The sequence below is a fragment of the Lissotriton helveticus genome, chromosome 2_1 (genome assembly GCF_964261635.1).
Source record: "Lissotriton helveticus chromosome 2_1, aLisHel1.1, whole genome shotgun sequence".
NCBI classification, from domain to species: Eukaryota; Metazoa; Chordata; class Amphibia; order Caudata; family Salamandridae; genus Lissotriton; species Lissotriton helveticus.
Genome location: NC_136059.1, coordinates 1025844936 through 1025870653, shown reverse-complemented (window position 1 = coordinate 1025870653; position 25718 = coordinate 1025844936). Strand labels below are relative to the sequence as shown.

At 45.4% G+C, this 25718-nt stretch overlaps 1 protein-coding gene across 2 annotated transcripts in view; it reads right to left on the bottom strand.

Annotated features, from left to right (window-relative positions):
* The window catches only part of AGTPBP1 (ATP/GTP binding carboxypeptidase 1), a 1069504-nt gene that overhangs the window by 711444 nt on the left and 332342 nt on the right, over positions 1–25718 (bottom strand). For both annotated transcript variants that reach the window (XM_078675801.1, XM_078675802.1), the window contains exon 5: positions 7745–7808. In XM_078675801.1, coding sequence (XP_078531927.1) covers positions 7745–7808 — 64 coding nt within the window. The remainder of the gene's footprint in view (positions 1–7744; positions 7809–25718) is intronic.

Sequence of the window (25718 nt, the reverse complement as noted above, 5' to 3'; positions counted from 1 at the left end):
CAAGTGTGGAAGGGTATGCTCAGATGTGAGTCCCTTGCTCACTGCACCATCAGGATTCAAGCAAGCCGGGCCGAAGACGGCTGTAATGCCAGAAACCGGTCCCCGGAAGCTTGTTTCCTTTCCAGTAAAGAATTGGCTTGGTAGTTTGGTCTGCCCTGTTCCCATGATGCACTGGGCCAGGGTCAGACTAATTTGCATGTAGCCAGGTTCTGAACTGGGATGGTGCAGTGAGCTAAAAAACGGTGATGGATCAAGTCCTGATTTTTGACTGGGTAGGAGTGTTCTGCTTAATTCAGATACTCTGTCCATCACCACCCCCTTTTGAATCGTTTTGGCCACCACAAGTGTGGAAGGGTATGCTCAGATGTGAGTCCCTTGCTCACTGCACCATCAGGATTCAAGCAAGCCGGGCCGAAGACGGCTGTAATGCCAGAAACCGGTCCCCGGAAGCTTGTTTCCTTTCCAGTAAAGAATTGGCTTGGTAGTTTGGTCTGCCCTGTTCCCATGATGCACTGGGCCAGGGTCAGACTAATTTGCATGTAGCCAGGTTCTGAACTGGGATGGTGCAGTGAGCTAAAAAACGGTGATGGATCAAGTCCTGATTTTTGACTGGGTAGGAGTGTTCTGCTTAATTCAGATACTCTGTCCATCACCACCCCCTTTTGAATCGTTTTGGCCACCACAAGTGTGGAAGGGTATGCTCAGATGTGAGTCCCTTGCTCACTGCACCATCAGGATTCAAGCAAGCCGGGCCGAAGACGGCTGTAATGCCAGAAACCGGTCCCCGGAAGCTTGTTTCCTTTCCAGTAAAGAATTGGCTTGGTAGTTTGGTCTGCCCTGTTCCCATGATGCACTGGGCCAGGGTCAGACTAATTTGCATGTAGCCAGGTTCTGAACTGGGATGGTGCAGTGAGCTAAAAAACGGTGATGGATCAAGTCCTGATTTTTGACTGGGTAGGAGTGTTCTGCTTAATTCAGATACTCTGTCCATCACCACCCCCTTTTGAATCGTTTTGGCCACCACAAGTGTGGAAGGGTATGCTCAGATGTGAGTCCCTTGCTCACTGCACCATCAGGATTCAAGCAAGCCGGGCCGAAGACGGCTGTAATGCCAGAAACCGGTCCCCGGAAGCTTGTTTCCTTTCCAGTAAAGAATTGGCTTGGTAGTTTGGTCTGCCCTGTTCCCATGATGCACTGGGCCAGGGTCAGACTAATTTGCATGTAGCCAGGTTCTGAACTGGGATGGTGCAGTGAGCTAAAAAACGGTGATGGATCAAGTCCTGATTTTTGACTGGGTAGGAGTGTTCTGCTTAATTCAGATACTCTGTCCATCACCACCCCCTTTTGAATCGTTTTGGCCACCACAAGTGTGGAAGGGTATGCTCAGATGTGAGTCCCTTGCTCACTGCACCATCAGGATTCAAGCAAGCCGGGCCGAAGACGGCTGTAATGCCAGAAACCGGTCCCCGGAAGCTTGTTTCCTTTCCAGTAAAGAATTGGCTTGGTAGTTTGGTCTGCCCTGTTCCCATGATGCACTGGGCCAGGGTCAGACTAATTTGCATGTAGCCAGGTTCTGAACTGGGATGGTGCAGTGAGCTAAAAAACGGTGATGGATCAAGTCCTGATTTTTGACTGGGTAGGAGTGTTCTGCTTAATTCAGATACTCTGTCCATCACCACCCCCTTTTGAATCGTTTTGGCCACCACAAGTGTGGAAGGGTATGCTCAGATGTGAGTCCCTTGCTCACTGCACCATCAGGATTCAAGCAAGCCGGGCCGAAGACGGCTGTAATGCCAGAAACCGGTCCCCGGAAGCTTGTTTCCTTTCCAGTAAAGAATTGGCTTGGTAGTTTGGTCTGCCCTGTTCCCATGATGCACTGGGCCAGGGTCAGACTAATTTGCATGTAGCCAGGTTCTGAACTGGGATGGTGCAGTGAGCTAAAAAACGGTGATGGATCAAGTCCTGATTTTTGACTGGGTAGGAGTGTTCTGCTTAATTCAGATACTCTGTCCATCACCACCCCCTTTTGAATCGTTTTGGCCACCACAAGTGTGGAAGGGTATGCTCAGATGTGAGTCCCTTGCTCACTGCACCATCAGGATTCAAGCAAGCCGGGCCGAAGACGGCTGTAATGCCAGAAACCGGTCCCCGGAAGCTTGTTTCCTTTCCAGTAAAGAATTGGCTTGGTAGTTTGGTCTGCCCTGTTCCCATGATGCACTGGGCCAGGGTCAGACTAATTTGCATGTAGCCAGGTTCTGAACTGGGATGGTGCAGTGAGCTAAAAAACGGTGATGGATCAAGTCCTGATTTTTGACTGGGTAGGAGTGTTCTGCTTAATTCAGATACTCTGTCCATCACCACCCCCTTTTGAATCGTTTTGGCCACCACAAGTGTGGAAGGGTATGCTCAGATGTGAGTCCCTTGCTCACTGCACCATCAGGATTCAAGCAAGCCGGGCCGAAGACGGCTGTAATGCCAGAAACCGGTCCCCGGAAGCTTGTTTCCTTTCCAGTAAAGAATTGGCTTGGTAGTTTGGTCTGCCCTGTTCCCATGATGCACTGGGCCAGGGTCAGACTAATTTGCATGTAGCCAGGTTCTGAACTGGGATGGTGCAGTGAGCTAAAAAACGGTGATGGATCAAGTCCTGATTTTTGACTGGGTAGGAGTGTTCTGCTTAATTCAGATACTCTGTCCATCACCACCCCCTTTTGAATCGTTTTGGCCACCACAAGTGTGGAAGGGTATGCTCAGATGTGAGTCCCTTGCTCACTGCACCATCAGGATTCAAGCAAGCCGGGCCGAAGACGGCTGTAATGCCAGAAACCGGTCCCCGGAAGCTTGTTTCCTTTCCAGTAAAGAATTGGCTTGGTAGTTTGGTCTGCCCTGTTCCCATGATGCACTGGGCCAGGGTCAGACTAATTTGCATGTAGCCAGGTTCTGAACTGGGATGGTGCAGTGAGCTAAAAAACGGTGATGGATCAAGTCCTGATTTTTGACTGGGTAGGAGTGTTCTGCTTAATTCAGATACTCTGTCCATCACCACCCCCTTTTGAATCACTCTTTTGAAGAGGCAGGACACACAAATTGGATAAGGAGTAGTTTATTCAGATAACAGGAACGACCCCTGAAAACACTAGCCACTCTCCACAGCAACTGCTATCTCTCTGCTGTCTACATTCCAGAACAGCATCAGAGAGGACCTGTTGCTAGGGAGCAGAAAGCATTCCAAGGCAATACATAGAAACACACAGAAATCATGTTAATACATGAGCAGAATATAACACATCTCCCCTCTTAAGAAACTTCCAACAAAAAAACATAAATTAGATTAACTTTTTGAGCATATGAAATCAACATATTTTTTTGGCATTACTCTGATACGTCCAGAACCAATTCTAATTCTAGGTGAGGACACATCCCCTGAACCAGAAACTGGAACATGTGCATCAGCATCCAGCTGAACATTAGATGACACCGCTACTTCAGTACCAGAACGTGGCGCTACTTTTCTGGCGTTCCACCATTTTCCATCTGATACCTTCACACAATTACCCTTCACAAAAACTACCTTCTTAGGGCATGAACATTTCAAACAACCCTTTCTTGCTTTGTCCCCCAAAAACACTCACAAACATTCCCTCAGTAAACAAACGCTTGGATTTTACAATCTTCTTATTGTGCCTTTGACAATAAGCTTTCTGGTACTTGTCCACTCTACAATTTACACTTTTAAAAAGGACAGGTTGCTAGGGAGCAGAAAGCATTCCAAGGCAATACATAGAAATACACAGAAAACATGTTAATACATGAGCAGAATATAACACACTGTATTAGGAACTGACATGAGGCATGTGTTTGATATCAACTGCCCTCTTGTGTGACTGTTTTTGCCCTCTTCTTATATTGCTCTGGGAGATGCTGCATCGGATCATCAATTTCCTCCCATTGCTGGTGGCCACAGCGGTCAGGAAATGTGAAAGAATTTGCAATCCTCCACTGGTTGACAGCCACCCCTTCCCACTATTCCGCCTACCGACTCTACCCTATTACTTTCTTGATCAGCGGTTCATTGCTTGGATTGAGAGCTTTTACCTATTTTTTCAGCTGTAGAGATGATTATCAAGTTAGCCGATGTGCTGCCCTCATAAACAGTGGATCCTGGGACTAGTGCTTACATTTCTTCTCAACTCAAGGAGTCCCAGCCTTCAAAGAAGTGGGTTCTTGAAATGTATCCTTTCTGTGGTCCAATGCTTGGGATCACTGGGTTTTTTCTCTGGCTTGGCATGAGGGCCTGCAGAGGGAAACAGGGCTTTGGCTGTACCTCAACACTTCTCTGAAGAATCAGCGTTGAGGCACTGCACACCTCTTCTTGAGTGAGCTTGTTCAAGCTCTCTTCGCTCTTTCTCCATCCATCCATCCATCTGCCCTCCTGTGACTTGAAAGAATACAGAGCCCTTACGATCACTCTTTAAAGTTTTACTTCTTTTGTAACAGGGCTGTGAATTCAACATCACGTTGACGTTTCTTGAACTCGACCTTGAGCACCCATTAGTCAGCATCAACTCCCTTTTTGGTGTCGGAGTTTCCTTCTGCTTGACCTCTTTCGACTTCTCTTGATCACCCTTCAGGGTCGAAGTTGACTCTGATGGTTTGTGTCCTGCAATCTGCTTAGCATTAGACCCCTGGGGCTCTTTATGTTTTTGCTGGCCTTAGATAATCAAGTGTTTTGGCATCAGGGGGTACTTCGTGGACTTTTGATTCTGTTTAGTTAGCTCAGACCCGGCACACGTGTACACTGTTACTTGTTAGTGTCTCTGGGCTTCGCACCCTCTTGCCACATTCTGGTTTCACGATGTGGATGACTCTTTCCTCGGTGTCAAAGCCGTCTCCCTGTGCCAGTTCAGTCTCCTTTGTGTTCTCCTCATCATCCCTGGAAAGCCAATGTACTAGAGTGAAGTCTGCGACTGCATCATAGCATACGTTGCCCACTGTTGATTCTCTGTAGCTTTCAATGTTTTCAGCTGAAGCTTGCAACAGGGCAAGGAAGCCTTCTCCATCTCCCTTGAAGCACATTGTCTGAATGCATGGTTGAGTCTCCAAAGTAATCCTTCAGCAAAAAAACTGTCACAACAGGTTTCCTATAGGTTTGCTTTAGAGTTTCAAATCTGTTCCCGCCTTTTCTCATGATATCCCTTGATGAGAACTCAATGCACTTTCCAAACTTTGAAACGCCTCCATCCTACCAGACTCAATGGCGAAAAAAAGAATCTGAAAATGTTGGTCACACACAGTGGTTTCTGTGGCATACGTCAGATTTCACAAGGGAACAGACGTCATCGTATGGTCGTTGATGACATTCAGCAGCAAAAACAAAAAGAGAGAGAGACACTAGGGCCTAGATGTAGGTAATAGCAAATTACCGAATGGTAAATACCGAATTTTACCGATTCGGTAATTACTATTCGGTAATTGCTATGTAGGTAAAAAGATTCTGTAATTACCGATTCGGTAATTACCGAATCAGTATTTGCCATTGATTCCAATGAGCCTTGAAGCCCATAGGATTCAATAGCAAATACCAATTTGGTAATTACCGAATCGGTAAAATTACCGATTTTACAAGGGGGACAGGGTGTCACTTTGACACCCTGTTGCACCCCTGTTACTGGCTTGTGTGCCATGTGACACACATACATGCCCTTAGGGCATGTCTGTGTGCTACATGGCACAGGTGTACATGCACAGAGGTGCATGTACACTGGAATTCGTTATTTACCATGGAATAATATTCCATGGTAAATAACGGTTCGGTAAGGGCCTGTGGCACTGATTACAGTGCCACCTGCATATTGATTTACAGAATCGGTATATTTACCGATTCGGTATTTTACCGATTCTGTAAATTTACCGAATCGGTAAATATACCGATTCTGTAAATTAAGCCTACCTACATGTCCAATCCCAAATACCGGTCGGTAACGGCTGAAATCGGCCATTACCGACCGGTAATTGGCGACCTACATCGAGCCCCTAAGTGAAGTATTCTGGGCGCATCCATTACATGACTGAATAATGCACAGCCATGTGAAGCCAGAAAAGATTCATACTACAAAACAACTTAGAGTTGAGAATGGGGGGAGTTAGACACAAAATCGAGAAGAATATGTTGGCAGCATAGAAAGACAGGGCTCTGATGGCTATATCTTGATTAAAAGGCTATTAGCATTCCCACATAAACCATGCTGAGTACATGGGGCAGTATAGCTGTTCATCAAGGCATGCTTAATTTCTCTTCCGTCTTCTGCTTCCCACCTAAATGAGTTCAGGTCATTCATACACAGGGGTCCATTTGATCAGTAGAGGGACAATGACTGACTGGCAATCTCCAACAAGTTCTCCAATGGTGTTTTTCCATCAGTGTAAGGTAGAGTTTAAGTTCCATGAAAATGAAAGACTGCATAATGCCCAAAATAGTCACTGGGTAATGTCCCCTGAAAGCACGGTGGAAGATAAAATCATTAGCAGCCTCTGAGAGATTGATCACTTCAGGCTTTGTATCCACAGTTCTCACTTCCAGAATTTCACTAGATCGGCAGAAACCACTTACACATCGCTTTTTCAGGAGTTAGAGAGCTAATCTATAATACTAAATGAGTAAGCATGGGAGAATTGTAGCCTAACATTAAGCAAGAAAATAAAAGAGGAACACAAGAAAACCATTTATGACAGGTATTACACTCGGGTTAAGTTTAGGCTGCTGTTCCATAATACCTCCATGGAGTTTTGGAGAGGATCTGGAGTGCTGTGCAATCATATACACATATTTAATGATACCCAGAGAAAACTATTTTGGAAGTAGGTATTCAAGCCATAAAGGAGATTCTTGATTACCCCAGACTTGAACTGTTTGGGATGCTCCATTAGGGTGGGATGGATCTGGTAATGAAATGTGTGACACATACCAAATGAAAAATAATGTGGTGACTTATGAAGGCAGCTAAGCAAGTGACTGCTCATTTTGGAAGATGGTTGAGGCACCTGCGCTGACAAAACGTTTCAGTATCTTTGTTATATTGGAAACCGAACCACCATTCCCTCCCTGACAACTCTAAATATTTTGTTTCTCCATGGCAAATAGTTTTATACTTCAAGGTATATCATGATGTAGCCTTGCCAAGACCGATTATATGAATATATGATAATAGCTTAGAAATGATTTGAATACATTTTTCTGCGGAAACACTACTGCATGTCTTGAGAGAGATATTAGAGCAAAAGGTTTTAACGAGTTCGAAATCTGACACTGTTTTTGTGCTGAACCCCAAAATACTTTAGGATTTCTAAACTTAGGAAGGAGAACGCACCCAAGTAAATTGGAAGGTTGAAGTGGGGCAGGAAATCTCAAGCTGTATTAATATACGCTCTTTAGATAAACTCGTCTTTTTTGTCTTATTACTGTTAGAGTTCCAAACAAAAAATTGCAAACAAGGTTAAAAGAGTTATCTACACAAAATGATTGAGGTGAGTCTTATTTCAAATGTCAGCCCAATTACTGTCCATGATCTCTATGAATTATGCATGTAATGTAACTGTTTGATTTACGATTTCCGGTTAAACTATCTGGATTGGGAACAGTGCTTTCAGTTTCCATTCATCTTTCAATACACAAACTGGGCTATATAATATAAAATGCTGCCAGACAAAACGTTGCGTTAAAATAAGTCTTGGTTGTCTTTGAACTTACCCACTGACATCAACTCATTAAGAATATTCAGGATATTTAGTGAAGTCTGAAGATCCTTTGTATTCTGTAAAGAAAATAGATACTACAATTGCAAAGCATGTCCAAATGTGTACATATTTTTCTTCTTACCAACTTTTTGCATGTGAGTTTGTTTGAGATCCAAGTAACGCAACAACATTCAGAATACAACACATTCAGAAAAAATTGGACTTCTAAGCACAGAGGGGACTATAATAATGTATTCTTTAACAGTTTTTTTTGGGGGGGGTATCACAAATGACACCTATTTCCTTTTCTTGGTATTGATATCACCTGTTTAACTAATAACTTTAAACCATTTAACACACAATATTCTTGCGGCACCAAATGACACTCACAACACTTAGAGATAAACACAAAGTATCTTTGAGCATGTATATTTTTTCCTTCCGTGGTATACTACCATGGCCGGACTGGCCATAGCGGGCACCGGGCGTTTCCCCGGTGGGCCGCTAGGGCGGGGGCCGAATTTTGGCCCTGGGGGCCGTTTTTGTTACAGGGCAGTTTTTGCAGCAAAGCTGCAAAATCGTCCCTGTAACAAAAACGGGCGAAACCGGCCCTGGCAAACAGCTCGGCCGTTCCCACGGGGTCCGGCCGAGCTCTTTGCCAGGGCCAGTTTTGGTTCCCAGTCCGGCCCTGTATACTACTGTTTAAACAACAGGGTACATTCAAAGTGAAAAGCTAACATTTAAAAATAATAGTTTGAGCTTGGAAAGATCTAATTCCTGCAAACAAATCAAAACCTCAAGCATTGCTCTAACAAAGCTGAAGGCATAGGGTGTTGGAAGTGGTTACAGCGCTTTTAATTTTAATTTTAATATTCCCACCTCTTAACTATTATAGCCCCTTCTAAGATGCATAGAATAAAGAAAGGTTGTCTGCTGGTGAAGGGACAATCTGACAGGTGAGAAATGCTTCACCCCAAGTTCGACCAACATTTGCACCAGTGATACAACAACCTTTAGCCTCGCCCACCAGTTTTTTTCAAGGATTGGCTAGCTGCCTCCACATTAGTTGGTAATGCCAGAAACCGGTCCCCGGAAGCTTGTTTCCTTCCCAGTGTAAGAATTGGCTTTTGTAGTTTGGTTTGCCCTGTTCCCATCATGCACTGGGACAGGAACAGACTAATTTGCATACAGCCAGGTTCTGAAACTGGGATGGTGCAATGAGCTAAAAAACGGTGTTGGATCTAGCCCTGATCTTTTGACTGGGTGAGAGTATTCTGCTTAATTCAGAGACTCTGTCCCTCACCACCCCTTGTTGTAAATATTTTTGTCCACCCTAAGCGTGGAAGGGTATACTCAGACATGAGTCCCTTGCTCATTGCACCATCAGGATTCAAGCAAGCCGGGCCGAAGACGGCTGTAATGCCAGAAACCGGTCCCCGGAAGCTTGTTTCCTTCCCAGTGTAAGAATTGGCTTTTGTAGTTTGGTTTGCCCTGTTCCCATCATGCACTGGGACAGGAACAGACTAATTTGCATACAGCCAGGTTCTGAAACTGGGATGGTGCAATGAGCTAAAAAACGGTGTTGGATCTAGCCCTGATCTTTTGACTGGATGAGAGTATTCTGCTTAATTCAGAGACTCTGTCCCTCACCACCCCTTGTTGTAAATATCCACATTAGTTAAGACACGAGTATCTTCAGTTACACTGTAACCATATCTTAGTAGCACTGCCCAGCACTGACTTTTATATAACATGAAGCTTACTAAATCGTATTATTGTCTCACTACTGGAAAGAATAAGAACACAAAAACTCTGAAGGATAGTTTTTTTTATAAGGGCAGTTGCTTTGAGTGATCATTTCCAATCAACTACTTCACTGCTGAATTGTTACAGCAACTGATCATTGGAGGGGATCCAATCACGTTCATGTGTGTCTGCTCAAACTTAGTGCAGTTCAACTCTTAGTATCAAACATTCCATAATGTTCTCTATGTTTTCGATTGCACTGCAGACATCGTCTCTCTCTGCAACTTTGTGAAATTCCTGTCGCCCAACACCTAGGAAATAATGATTGAGGTCAAGACCAACACGTCTGCCTGTTTACTTGATCCACAAGACAAGTAAGCTCAACAGCCAGTTTGCTGTGCCACAGTTTGATGTGGGAAAGAAATTGTTTAGCATCAGCAATGCTATGCATACATTTAAACACAATGTTTACTATGGCATATATTGTTCATTGCCTTTACTGTTAAGGTGTTAGGGTGGGCCCTACAAGAAATATAGTAAAATGTTAGCTCAACATGAACGACTGATACCGCTTCCAATATAAAAATGTGTGCTAATGTGCATGTTTAGCTATTGCACTAGCCTCTTTTTATTGGACCAAACCACTTAATGTGTCATCCTTCCCCTCATTCTCAGCTTCCTGAGAGCCTTTACCTCCGTTCTCTCTCCTTTGTGGCCATGCTATAGTTCTAGAAATTTGCTTGCACTAGGAGTAGCCCTCTTCCCCTACTATGGGGACAAAGTTGCCTAAGAAAGGAAGGAAATGGGAAATCATTTTTATATCTGCTTAAAGTGCTACCAAAGCGTTATTGTACATCAACACACATTTAAGCACACTATCATTTTTTATTCCACAGTTGTACATTGCACGTTTAGCCAAACTGTTCAAGTAAGCATAGCCTCATTCTGAAATTGTTAAAGACAAGGGGGTACTGCAGATTAAATGTCAGCTTTCTGAAGTACTCTACCTTCTTCTCGAGGTCTTCTTGCATTCTTCAGATCAGAAGAGCTAGGCACCTGCTTGATAGTTTTTGTTTAATCACATGTGCTTACTCCATTTGCTGCACTGAAGATGATGTAGAAATGTAGAAGAAAGTACTGACTTTAGCATTATGTACTTCTACAATTCAGACGGTGGATCATACTCAGAATATTTTGCTAGTAGCAACATTTTTGTATTTAACATGTGACGGTTATGAGCTTTCCCGGGTGACTGTTTCCTTTCACAGAATCTGGTGCACTGTTTGCTAGGAAAAGGCTTCATTTAGAGATTAAATGGGATAAGCGGTGAGCCAGACTCCACAAAATGACAACAAGTGGCAAGTTAAGGAAGAGATTTCTCCAAGGGGACTGGGATTGAATAGAGCCCAGCACCGGGAACAGTGATTTGGCCAGATAGTCTAAACACAAAGAACAAAATTAAGGAGAAATCTGATCAGAGTTAATATTTGTTGGTTTGCTCATTCTATGTGATATATCTCGATGTGTCAGAAGTGCACCAAATTGTCGTCTGGGGAGGAGACTACTGGATAATAGACTGGTTGGGTAGGTAAAAATCAGAGGAGTCCAATAGCAGATACGGTGTGACTAATCCATGGTATGGAGTGAGAGGGTTCTAGAGAATATGTGAGTACGTGGAAGACCGGCAGGAGTGGCAGTCCCCAAAGCACAGATGCTTGAAAGATGAATGTGTGGGAGAAAGAAGACCTCTGATCCAGCCACATCACCCCTCTCCGGGCGCACAACCAAAGACCGGCTGAAAGCGAGAGAATCTTTTTATTATTTTTAAAAATATATTTTTATTGAGCGTTCATTTTACAAACAAAAGAAGCACGGAACTACAGCATACAGATAAGATCAACAAAAAGGCACTCCACTTCCTAAGGGAGAATATTAAGCTAATTAGTATACCAATCATGGGTCTCTAAATCCAGCGGGCATCATAGGATCGGGCCCGAGAGTCCCCCGAAGTTGATCCACTGCCAAAGATAGGTTGCACAGAGAAGACCACTTCTGCTTCGGCATACATGTCACACCTCTCCTGTGACGTCACCACAAGCATCATGTGCGGGGAAATAGCTCTGAAGTGGGCTCTAAATGTCTTTGGGTCAAGCAGTGAGCAGCAGCAGTTCCGCATAGAATTCCATTTGTTCACTACAATAGATCAGAGAACCGAGGAAGGTTACGTCTTGGAGTCAGTCAAGGCTTCTCCTGCCTCCTTGGGGCTGAGATGCACACCAGAGGAAGGCGGAGAACCAAAAAAGAGCATGAAGGGAAAGATAGTATTCCCTCATCTGGTCCAGAGCCGTCTTGGTGCCAGGGAATACTGAAGGTAAAGGGCAGTCGATCAGCTCGGACTCAGCAATGGAGGAAATGGAGGTGTGTCAGAGACACTGCACATATGTGGTAAAGTCGGGGAAGACCGCGACTCCGACTGCCTACGGTGTGACTTACCAGTCGACAGTGAAGACAAAGGACTTCAGGAGCTGGCCCTCGAGCGGTCCTCAAAGCTAGAAGAAGTCTGTGACCGACAAGGGACCTTCGACCACCAAACCGCTAACAGTGTCATACAGTACTCCTGCAATATTGACGACCACAGCCGCACACTTCGGGGTTATGGCGCATGCCCAGACACTACATGTAAATAGAATGAGGGTGTTGGGTCGACATCGTAGTCCACAGGACCTCAAAAATATCCAGAAAAGGGGCCCACTGTGTCATTAACAAATGTCGAGATAGGCCAAAAATGGCCAAAGGTACGACTCTCCGGATCCGCGTGGAAGCGCAGAAAGGAAGAAACTGACATCAGCACAACCCAGAAGGGCTTTTATGGACTCTGTTGACATCACATCGGGCGGACGACGTCGCTTCAGAGTCTCTCAACGCCCTCTACCGCTGCGCAGAGGTAGGTCTGTAAAACCGTTTCTGGATCCAATTCTGGCACCTGGGGATAATTCAAAGGTAAGGAACGTGCGGCTAGACATCTCTATCAGATAATATGTGTAATTTGGACTGCATGTTTTTCTGTACACCTCAATATGCCACAGAGTAAAGAAGATGAAGTACTTATTCTACTTTGAGAAAGAAATTGTCAACCTATTGCTGATAACATTAAAATGACTAAAGAGCTGTCTGAATTGCTTGCTTTGTGGACCTCCACATTGTGGTCTACAGCAGATAACAATGTGGGGTGCATCATATCAAATGAACCATTAAAGATAAATCCTATGAAAAAGTTGCCTAGTATTCAACAACACCCTCTAAAGCCTGTAGCTCAAACAGGAATTATCATGTATCTTATCAAGAAAGGTGTCCGGGTACAGACTGCTAGCAGATGTAATACTCCTAAGATCCTTATCAAAAAGGTCAGAAAGACCAGTGTGTACAGATTTGTCCAAGATAGTAAGAGCCATAAATAATGTGGTTATCCTCAGTTTCTCTGTGGTTTCCAAACTTGTTACTATCCTCTTCTGTACTCCCACAACTTCACAATGTTTCACCATGGTATATTTGTGTTCAACCTTCTTTTCCAAACCAATCTATATATAGGGTCAGTTTCTCTTTGCGTTATCGTTAAGTGTCTCTCAGCTGGTGTGGCGGAGATTTCCTCAAGGGTTTACTGAGTCTCTTTCAACCTTTGCCCAACCTTTAAAAACATATTTGGACATCTTGTTCATTCCTGGGAATTCTACTTTAGCCCAGTATGTTTTATGATCTTCTGCTTGCCTCTGTTACTTTAGACTAATGGAAGCATAACTCCAACTATCTCCTGAGTGAAATGGCTAAGACTCAGCATAAGGATTTCAAAGAGAAACTACAATATAGTATTTTCCCTGTGTGAGTTATTTAAGTGATAAGATCGCCACAAAAAAGTGTAACTTATTGACAGAAAGGATTGAAGCAATCTGTAATTTACCATGTACAGTAAACATCTCCCTGGTGATAACTTTGTTTGGTATGGCTGGGCATTATAGACAGTGGATTCCTGGGCATGCCGCCATGGCAAAATCCTTGCAAAATTAAGTTAAAATGGACACCCCTTAACCTTTACAATGGTCTAAAAGAGATTAACATGTATGTGCTGGTACAAATGAAACAAGGAATTGTCATGAACAAGATTAATTTGGCCTTTGAGTACCAGTACAGAATCATGGTGATCAGAAAAAGCTAGCATCTTGGGGACCAGGGTGAGGCGATAGACGCTTTCTTAAATGAGCTGCAGCTACCGCAACTTGAACGGGACCAAGCTGACGCCCTAGGAGGCTCAATAGAACGGTCAGAAATAAAGAGTGCGGTAAAGCGGATGGCCCGGAACAAAACCCCGGGCATAGACGGGTTGCCTGTGGAATTTTATGGTCGATACCTCAACCAATTGGCCCCTAGGCTCCAAATAATTTACAACGAGGCCAAAGATAAAGGCCGACTCCCCCAGTCAATGCGTGAGGCCATAATGATTCCTCTACTGAAGCCGCGGAGGGAGAATACGGACCCCGCCTCCTACAGGCCGTTGTCGATGTTAACGACAGACTATAAGATCCTGAGTACTGTGCTGGCCTCCAGATTGCTGTCCCACATGCAAGACCTAATCCATAACGACCAGTCCGGCTTTATACCCACCCGTAACACAACTCACGATATACGGAGGCTCCTCCGACTGATGGACGACCCCCCTTCTGATGCAGAGACTCCCCTAGTATTGGCTGTGGACATCGAGAAAGCCTTTGACAGCCTAGAATGGGAATATCTGTATAGAGTGATGCGGAAGTTCGGCCTGGGGGAGGGATACATCACTTGGATGAAAGTACTATATGCGGCAGCTAGGGCGAGAGTAAAGGTTGGTGCCCTGATATCCCTCCAGTTCGAAGTACTACGTGGCACCAGACAGGGTTGCGCACTTTCTCCCCTGCTATTTGCACTGGTGGTGGAACCTCTGGAGGCATTGGCCAGGCGGGGTGATTATTACGGAGGGCTGGAGTTCAGAGGAATGCGACACTTCATCTCATTATATGCAGATGACATTCTCCTCTATTTGGAGAATGCCGATGGTGCTGTGGAGGGAGCAGAGAGACTGCTGGCGCGCTTTGGCACGTTATCAGGCCTGAAAGTGAACTGGGCTAAAACCCGTCTCTTCCCCCTGCGGAGGGAAACGATCCCACCCCCGACCCGCCCACTGCTCCGATGGGAGCCTGACTGCCTGCCCTATCTGGGGGTGCATATATACCGCGACCAGGCGAACATGCTGGACGGTAATGTGGGCCGCTGTGTCCGAGCTTTGCGGAACAGCATGTCCTTTTGGGCCACCCTACCTCTGTCGGTAGCCGGACGGATATCTCTCTTGAAAATGGTTGCCTTACCACGCTTACTATATTACTTCAGGACTCTCCCTGTGTGGGTGCCTGGAGCGATTTTTCAACAATTAAAATCGGCACTCGTGTCATTCTTATGGGGAAAGGGCAGACGCCGGATCGCCTTAGCGACACTGACCCGCCCCAAAGACGAAGGAGGCCTAGCGGTCCCAGACTTTGAACTCTACTACCTGGCCGCCCAACTACTGACATTCACGCAAGAAGTTGCGAGAACCTACCGCAGACCGGACCTGGAGAGGGACGCCGGCACCCCCCGCCATGTGTTGGCTTATATTGCCCTGCGGCAAAAGCTGACACTTGGTGACCTATCCCAGGAGGAACGGACGTTTCGCTTATGCTGGAACCGCTCACAGAAACGAGCGGGAATCCACCGCCCGTATGCGCCCGAGATCCCACTGGGCATGCTGGCGGCGCTCCCACATGGAGATGACTGGACGAGGCTCCAGCTGTGGGAGGAGGCGGGATTACAGGTAGTTGGGGACTTATATGACGATGGCGTGCTGGCCCTGTACCGGACACTGCAGGAGCGCCACGATCTCCCGAGGGGGGACTACCTACTACACGCGGCTGTGGTGAGGGCTATCCAGGCACACTGGGGGGAGGGTTTGGCCGAACCGCCGACGGCGTCGGCTTGCCAGTACACAATGATGGCTACGGGCACCTTCAAGGCGGTGACATGCCTCTACTCAAGAATGATGGGCGAATCCTTGCAGCCGCTAGCGGCGTTGAAGGCCAAATGGGAGACAGACCTACAAAGGGAGATTCCGGACACTACCTGGTCCCAACTGATACGAAGGCCGAGAAAGAGCACTAGGAACGCGCGCTTCCAGTTAATACACTTTTACATTCTTCATAGGGCCTACCTCACCCCTGGTAAAATTGCGCAGTACTTCGGAGCAGTAGAAGCGGCATGTCCCAGATGCAATAAAGTAGGGGCGGACCTAGTACATATGCTACGAGACTGCCCTCAGCTCCAGGACTACTGGACGGACATTGGCGCCACGCTGAATGAGGTGACAGACAGGAATCTGCAATTCGACAGTGCCACCAGCATATTACATTGGTTTCCACACACACCCAAAAACAAAATTTCGAGTAAATTCATCGACATGGGCCTAATATTAGCGAAAAGGGAGCTGACCAAGGGGTGGAAGTCGAGGACGGGACCGACACACCGGAGGTGGTTGAACGAATTCCTAAAGTGGGCGGCGGCCGAGAGCACGATCAGATACCAACTGGCCCGCCGCGGCACAGACGAACGTGCCCAGGAGGCAGCATTGGCATGGGAAATGCTAGTACAGTCACTACGTGATAACTCAGTGGAGGAGGAGAGGGGGGAGGACCCTGAGGACCATGGTGACCAGATCATGAGGGCCGCGGTGCCGGCCCCCCGCCAGACGCACACACATAGTACACACCAAATTGCTTCTGCCCATTACCACAAATTCACGCCACCCGGGCCAGGCGCAGGCGAGGACACTGAGGAAGGGAGGGGGGGGGGAGTAGTAGTGCGGGTTCAGGGGTACAAATTGAAGATCAGGGGAACTAATGTCTGATGTTACTGGAGGGACGGGGGGTATTGACTGAAAAGCAGACGCCAGGTTACCTCATATTACGACCATGGGAAGAAGAAGTGTAGCACGCACTGAGGAAGTGAACGATGCCGCCCGGACTACGGGATGTGGGATGAACGGCTGTTTGTAATAATCAGGTGCGAAATTAGAATGAGGAAAAGTCTGTGCTGACATGGTCCAGTAATGCTATGTAAACTGTATTTTGATCTGCAATAAAAAAACGTTTAAAAAAAAATAAATCAGAAAAAGCTAGCATACTAATCTTTTATCTTAGACCACAAAGCGGGAGGGCTACCTCCAGGACTCTCTTCTGTAGCTGCTGCTGCCTATGTTGTATAAGTCTCTGAAAACACTGTATTGAGTTCTACCTTGATTGTGGCTGTTCCTCATTCGGTTGTTGCTCTCCTCCTCATTACTAGTCTGCCTGCCACATCACTCTACTTCAATTTATCACTCTGAGACCTGTATCATTGATGCCGAACAGAGAAGGAGAAACTTATGACTGTCTTGTGGTAAACAAGCATGCAACGAAGCCCCAAGTTGACCTTACAGATGCAGCTACACCAAATTGTGAACTAATAGATTTTGTAGATGGATCATGTCTTTAAAATGATGATGCAAACATGTTGCTGTATATGCAGTATGTACAATAAGGAAAAACATACTCACCTGTAACTGTAGTTCTCCAGTATTGGCATCTTTCATAGAGTTACATGCTTGAATCATTCCCCGCGTCAAAATGGGAGTTCCATAGTATGATTACAAAGCAGTAATGTGTTATACATATGTTAAACAGGCTGTAAAGCATCATATTTAGTAACCAATTTGCACTGTTTAAAACAAACTAAATAAACTTCAGCTACTCAAGCTACAACACCCTGTTGACCACTCCCCCTCAGGGGCAACCATACTTCAGATTTTCAAGCACAAATGTTTAAAATAACTTACTAGGAATGGATGGTGAGCCTTTTAGGGGAGGAGGGGAGGTTGCATGTGAATCTATGTAAGATGTCAATACTGGAGAATTACAGTGACCGGTAATGTTTTTCCTTCTCCAGTATTGTATCTTTTATAGGTTCACATGCTTGAATCAGAATAGTAAGCAGTTGATAAGACATCAATATTTTTTAGATCCATCAGAAGGTAGGTAGACTTAAAACAATATACATTTTCTATTCGGTTTACCTTATTGGAACAGATTCTTAATGACCTCTTGGCCCACAGCCGCATCCAAACAGTAATGCTGAGTGAATGTGTGTCTGGTTTTCCAAGTCGCTACTCTACAGGTGTCTTGTATTGACACATCAGCAAAAAGAGTTGTTGATGTAGACAAACTCCTGGTCGAAAGAGCTCTCATTGAGCCAGGCTAAAGACTTTTGCTGATGAAATGCTCTCACTGCTATGTCCTTGGGGTTTGGGAATAAAGTTTTTAATACTACTGGTTCATTCAGATGGAATTGTGACGGTACCTTAGTCCATTGTGTTTAATGAGATAAGAGGTGAGATCTGGTTCTCTCTTGCTATTTATGTACTGTTTCGATGTAGTTTTTTCCATCCACATCAGGACTGAAGCACTGGCTATTCTCAGTAAAAAGCAAATTATTGGTTTTCCTACTGGCTGTTGTTTCAACAGGTTTGTGACCGGTGCCTGACTCACATCACTGTCTTCTATTTGAGTCCTTAGCTGGAGGTACTTGCTTTCTTTGCGCTGCTTGCTTTGTATAAGCCTCTGAGGGATGCAAAATATATTGTTGTTAATAAGGATACTGACGACGCTGGTGAAACTGATATGGCTGATAACTGTAAGACGGAAATCCTCCTCTGTAGGAAAATTGCCTTCTACCTCTGATCCCTTGAAAGGGCGACCGCCTTTGTTGTAGAATACCCAGCAACCTACCATGGTCAGTATCTGCTTTAAACGTTTGAAGGGCATCATTGATGTGTTTTCCAAAGACTGCCTCTCTGTCATAAGACATATCAAGAATTTTGCTTTGGACCTCCGGTCTAAAAGATGTTGGCTTCAGGCATCCCTGTTTTCGGAGAACGGCTGCTCCTGCTGGTTGTTTAAATCATGTAGATGCAATGACTAAAGCACATTCAATCCTTTCCGAAGATGCTTTTTCTCCTTCTAGGAGAATTTTCTTAGCTTCCGCCTGCTTATCTTCAGGAAAGTATTCAATAAACATTCTGATGTCGGACCACATTTGTCGATTGTAGCATCCGAGTTAGCTGCTCTTCACTGTGGTTGATGCTATGGTAGAAAACCTCTTGCCTATATTATCAGTACTTCTCCCTTCCAAATCAGGAGTGGGGAAAGATGCAGATGGATTTCTGGAACAGCATTGGGATGCTTGCATGACTATAGAATCAGCTTTAAGATGACCAATAAGACAAGCTGGAGCATTTTCTGGAGCTTTATATTTCTTATTCTGCGAAAGTCACAGTTCCTGTAGATATAGAGCGTGAAAAAGAAAGCTGTAGTCGTTCTCATGTTATAGTGTCAGGGGACAGTGTGTCCTGGTGCCCCATGAGGTGCAGCTGAGAGAATATTCGAGATAGTTCTCATAGGGATTGGAGGTCTGACAACCTACCTCATCTCTCGGTACTGAGGCGGCGAGAGGTCAGGTAGGTTGACAGAGATTCTCTCAGCCGCACTTCATGGGGCAATTTTCGAAATGTATTTAGATCTTTCTCCTTATTAGTGTCACTACGTATATCTGAGACCATTCACTGTGCGAAACATGTTGACCTTCAACATGCCTATTCGGGGTATGTTATCTGTCTAGCTACAGTGGGCCATCATCACCCTCAAGTAGCACAACATTTAGTTTTTTTACTGATGACAGAGGGGTTATTCTCTATTAAATGTTCTAGCTACCCCTCCAGCCATCTTTTAACCTCACACTAGGACACCACTGCCACTCAGACCCGCACACACCCTTACGGCTTTATCTCTAAAAAGGTCTCCGACAAAGTGACCCTCCGGGGGACCCGTAGGGCATTGCAGCGCCGGTCTGAGGAGGAGCACTGCATAATGATGAAGCATGACAGCCTTCAGGGTGTGTGAGGGCACCAAGACCAGGACACACTGTCCCCAGACACTATAACTTGAGAACGACTACAGCTTTCTTTTTCACACCCTACTTCTCTCCTACAGGAACTGAGACTCTCGCAGAATACGATTCTAGTTTTCAGGAGCACAAGTCACTGGACCTATATTCAGCTCCTTGTCCCCCCTCCCCCTTATTGTTGCTTTATATTTCTTGTCTAGACAAGGGTTGATAGCTGATACAGTCGCTGGGTTTTTCTCTACTTTAATTCCCTCATTCCATAAGAACTCAATTATGAGATTCGCTTTCACTGACTTTCGTGTCGGCTCCTTGAAGTCATAAAAAAAAAACATCTGTTTTGAGAACTGGAATGGAATATCAAATCTTTTGGAAGCCCTTCAGAAGAGGATGAACGTCTCCTATGTTGTCTGGCGGAGTGTCGGCCGGTCATTGTGGATCTCCCATGCTTCTCTGTACTCATCTGAATACACATCTTGCAACTTGTGAGGTGGGATCGCCTTTACTTGCTGCGTTTTAGGTTTTGTACTTGTGACCTAGTGAGACGTTTTAGGTGTTGATGGCTGAACCTCTAGAGAATGTGGCACCAAAGGTTGCTTTGGTGGTGTAGGCTTGGTAGAACCAGGACATTGTTTGTGGTAATCTTTGAGCATACATTTTAAGTCTCTACCCAGAGCTCTAGGAACTTGCACCATCTCCTCCTGATATGCATATTCCTGGTCCAAAAGTCCAAATCCATGAAAATAATGAGGCAGTATAATTTTTCTTAACTCCTGGACGTCCTGAGGGGGAAAATAATCACCTTTCATACAATCACAATCTTGTATTTAATGTGGAGGTCAGTTGGGCTCTATGCAGGGCCAAATGGAGCATCATCATCTTCCTCATCATCATTAGACTCCTCCATATCTAATAGGGGACTGGGTGGTAAAGGTGAGACTTTCTTATGAGATGTATGTTCAAGTATTAATGGCACAGAATCAGGAACACTTTCTTGCGTCAACGGTATAGTCAGCGATGTCATCTATGATGTTGACGACGATTTCTTACTTGCTAGTTTGGTCCCCGGCGAGGTGGGTGTTGTCTTTGAAGAAGTTACCATCTATGTAGTTAAGATTGTCGAAGTTGACGTAGCTACCGTCTGAGGTGTCTCTCTCTCTGGTAATGAGATCGACAAGGATTTTGTCAAGGGTTTCAATTTCTTTTATAATCTACTTCTTGTCAACGTTTTTTTAACAGTAATCACAACCTTACTTGATGGAATCGTAGGCCCACATGTGGCTTTTGATGAATCCTCCTCTTTGGAGTGCTTTGAGAATTGGGCTTCGCTCTTCAGATACTTTCTGAAGACTCTTATTAGAAGCCTTTCTAGGATGTTTCTCAAGTCTTTGAAGAATGACTCTCTGCTCTCTCTCTCTTGTGAGATCTTTTGGAGGATTCTGAGGTAGTTCCACTTTCCTCGCCAGATATTGGTGTGTCCTTGTTCTTGAGCTTTCGAAGCCTACCTTCTCTGTCTTTCAAAATATATGAGGAGAAAGTGTGACATATTTCGCAGTACTTCAATTTGTGTGAAGCCAATTTCTACATTTTGGGATGGGGATCATCTGAATAAAGTCTTTTCTTTCCACAGGAACAAGGAACCACAAAGCATGAAAAGGCTCTTTTTTTAAGTGTCTGACAAAAGGATCTGTCAGAATCTCTCTCATCAGAGTTTGAGAGAGAGAGAGATATTTCCCAATATTACTTGCTGTAGGAATTAAAAACTTGAAAGTGAAATTCTTTTCCGAAGAAAATTGAGTGAATTGGTTACTAAATATGTTGCTTTACAGCCAGTTTGACATATTTATAACACATTACAGCTTTGCAATTCTATGCTGGGACTCCCACTTCAACTACGGGAAATGATTCAAGCATGTGACTCTAAGAAAGATCCAATACTGGAGACTATCAGGTTGATAAGAGCGGCCACTTACCCAGTGTAAAATCCGTCCAGGTTGGTATCTTGTTGCCCTTATCTTTTCTAAGACAAATGCTGTTACTAGCTTCACAGACACAATGTATGCATTTGGAATTGTGCAAGGCTTCTCTGGAAGCAGAGGGATTGTGTAGACTCTACTGGTACCTCAATTAAAACGTATTTATATGTACATAACATGCTGAACGTTTGACTTTTGCAGCTCCAAATTGCACTTATTAAGTGTGCTGCCACTCCATTTCTCATGATGAAGTTTCCCACGGGTAAGTCCTTGCTGATTTCACAGCTAAAAAGTCTGCCTTATTTCAAACCAATGAAGTCATTAAACGACCTGTCTTTGTTTTAAAACCAAGCCTCAAAAGTATTGGTATCTTTCATAGATTCACATGCTTGAATCATTCTCCATTGTCGAAGTGGGAAGAACTTCATAGGCTATCATGGAGGCATCCATGCATTTAATAGCCTATCTACCTCCTTTTCTAAAAAGGACCAAACTTGAACAAAACCCATCAGCACCCAGCACCCTCTAGAACCTTCCCCAAGAGAGGCTGAGCCCCTCAGATTTTCCAGCACGTGTGTAAAGTAATACTGGAACGTAAGGAGAGCCGCTCCAGGGATGAGGGTGGGTTGCATGTGAATCTATGAAAGGTACAATACTGGATAACTGCAGTTACAGGTAAGTAACTTATTTCTCATCCAGTATTTGGGTATCTTTCATAGAATGACATGCTTGAATCAGAATAGCAAGCAGTAATGTATAATCAAATAAGCACTACTATTGGATGGTGGGTAGTGTCAATAATATTTCAAAATATATACCCAAAAGTATGATCTTACGAAAGTGCTGGTCTAACAGCACATGCATATAAAGGTATTGACATGTGAAATAAAACATCTTTTAGTCAATATGAACAGTATACTAACTGTTATAACCAATAAGGAAAAAAAATATATATATATATTTTAAAACAAATCAATACTGATAATAGGAAAAAAACTCCTCTACTTAGAGGCTCACCTTACTGAAATAAAAGACGTAGAACCGCTTGTCCCACTGCTGCATCAGCATGTTGTGTCGATTCCAGGCAGTAGTGCTTCGTGAACGTATGCTTTGGTTCCACGTTGCATCTTTGCAAATTTTTCAAGTGGAATTCCAGTGAACATGGCAGCCAATGTAGAGACTAGACTGCCCTTGTAGAGTGAGCTTTTCCTGTCCTTTACAAAGGCTTGCCTGCCTTATCGTGGCAAAATTGAATTGTGTCTGCTAACCATCATGCAATGGTGGTTTTAGACACCGCAGTACCCTGACGACCTTGTACGTACGCTACAAACAATTGATCTGTCTTGCGGATAGATTTAGTCTTTTGCAGATAGAATTTAAGGCATCTTATGATGTCTAGAGTGTGTAGTGCTCGTTCCGAAGGTGTAGAAGGATCTGGGAAGAAAGTCCTGAGAATGACAGGTTCGTTCAAATGAAACTGTGATGGAACCTTAGGGATGAATTTGGGATTCGTACGGAGATAACCATTTAATCTGTAAAATGAAGGAGAGGCTGTTTTATGGTGAAGGCTTGTATTTCGCTAACCCTTCTAGTTGATGTTAGGGCGAGCAAGAGAGCTACTTTTCACGTCAGATACTTGAAATCTACCCTATGGATGGGCTCAAAAGGCTGCTTCATCAATTGGGATAGGACTACGTTCAAGTGCCACTCAGGGGGCCAGGATTGAACAGGTGGATAAGTATGAAATAAACATTTTGTGAATTGTTGTACAACTCTGGTACAGCAAAGAGATAGACGTTTTAGGGAGCGTCTATATCAGGAGATAGCTGCGAGGTGAACTTTGATTGAAGAATATACCGGCCCAGTTTTAGCTAAAGACAGCAAGATAGTTCTTGTTCTGGAGTTGAAAGGTACGGATGCACCTTGTTTTGGAGACACCATAGGCAGAATTGTTTCCATTTTAATCTGTACGTTTTGCTGGTGCTTTCCGATCTGGCGATAATGTCTTCACACTCTTGCGCAATTGTCAAATCCTTAAATTCAAATAATTCAGAAAGCCATGCATGCAAAAGAAGAGATGCTGGATCCGGGTGACACATTTGACCCTGGTCCTGGTTAACAGGGTTGGTGTCAGTAGTAGACTGATGGGTTGGGCTTCCAAGAGGAGGAGAAGCTCCGTGAACTCGTGCTGCCGGGGCAATCTGTGAGCTATCAGAAGAAGTCGGCAGTGTTCCATTTTAATCTTTGTCAGGACCTTGGGTATCAGTGGAATGGGAGGAAAGGCGTAAGCATACATTCCTGACCAACGCATTGAAAGGGCATTCCCCAGAGAGTTTGGGAGAGGAAATCTGATTGTGAAAAACCGGCATTTGGAGTTGGTTTGAGTCGCAAACAGGTCCAGCACTGGTTTCCACCAATGAGAGAAGTTACTGTCCAGTTGGCCTTGTTCGAGCTCCCACTCGTGGCAGTTGTCTTGGTTCCGGCTGAGGGTGTCCGCAAGAGTATTCCGAAGCCCTGGCACATGTTCCACTCTTAGGAATATTCTTTGAAGTGCCAGCCAGCTCCAAAGTTGTTGAGAGTCCTAAGAAAGAGTCAGAGATGTCTCTCCTTGTTTGTTGATATTAAACATGCTTGTGGTGTTTCCCATCCGAACTAACACTGATTAACCTTTTATCCGAGGAAGGAAAGCGTGCAGGGAGAGAAAGATGGCCTTCAACTCTAGCCTGTTGATATGCATCTGACGCTGTGAAGAAGACCATTTTCCCTGAATCTGAAGATCTTGGAGGTGACCTCCCTAGCCTTCCATGGACGCGTCAGTGGTGATTATAAATTTTGGGATCAAGGACAGAAATGAAAGGCCCTTCAAGAGATGTCCACCATACGAACGCCTCTCTCATGTGTGGAGTTATAGTTATCACGTCGTCAAATGATCCTGTAGTTTGAATCCATTGACCATGTAGTTCCTCTTGCAAAGGTTTCTTGTGAGAGGAAAGCTTTGAGGCAAAGGGTATCCAAGTTGTACCCTAGGAAAACCATTGTCTTGGGAACACCGATGCTTTTCGTTGGTTTATAGACAGGCCTAACCTGCGGAATAGATCCATGCAATATTTTGCAGCTGCAGCCACTAGAGAAGCCAATGGTGCTTTCAGGAACCAATCGTCTAAATATGGAAATACTTGGTGACTCTGATTTCGTAATGCAGCTGCTACTGGGGCCAGAAACTTGGTAAAGATACGCAGAGCGGATTTTAGGCCGAAAGGTAGGATTCTGAACTGACAGTGGGTACCAACCACTATAAAAAAGACACGGGGCGTGGCCAGGCGCCAACGAAGATGGCCGCCTAGGAACCGAGCTCCACCGGACAACTGTTTTCCCCGTGAAATCCGGCAGAAGATCCTGGCTGGAGCGCACCTATCTAGGCGCACCGGCTCCCTTAAGGACAGCGCTGCCGTGCTGTGTTCAAACCTGAGTCCGAGCCCCGTCGGAGACGGCGTACCACGCCTGGCTGTACTGCGGCGGACCCCGGGATCACGGCCTGGAGCCTAAGGTCGGGGTGAGAGGGAAATAGAGGCCTCGGCCTGCGGCCTGCTTTTTGAAGAGACCGGTGCGAGGCCCTACATCCGGCGGCTGGGCGCAGGGTGGCGCCGAACCGCGGCGCCTGCTGTGATCTGCGAGGACCCGCGAGCCTGGCAGCGGGGATCCGCGAGCCAGAATAGCTACCGATCGCGCCTCGCCCACCACGGCCATCTACCCGCCGGAAGGGCGGACCTGCTGAAGGAGGTAGGCCTTAATCACGGTCTGCAGCGATTGTACCACACACGCCGTGGGGAGCTAAGGAGCCATACCACCGGACACTCGAGGTGGTGGTGGAGTGCGGCTGGAGCAGCGGCCGGGGCGCCGCGACACGGCTGGCGGCGGACTGGTCGGGGGTGATCTGACTTCGGGGACCCGGGGGTAGCGCTGCAAGACTGAGAGCCCCACACTTCTGCAGCTGTGGTAGTCACAGCCTGGTAGCCGACATCGCGGGTTGGGCTGACCCGCACATCCTACCTCTGGGACTGCGGCTGGCTGGCCGGCTGGGGCCTAGTGCTGACTCCGTCGCCGTACACGTGGCGCCAATCACGACATACCACAAAAAAGCCTAATCTGTCCAGAGAGGGGGTGGTGGCACGGCGGTTGATTGGCGACTGGCCTGGAGGCAAGAAGTTTGCGGGTGCC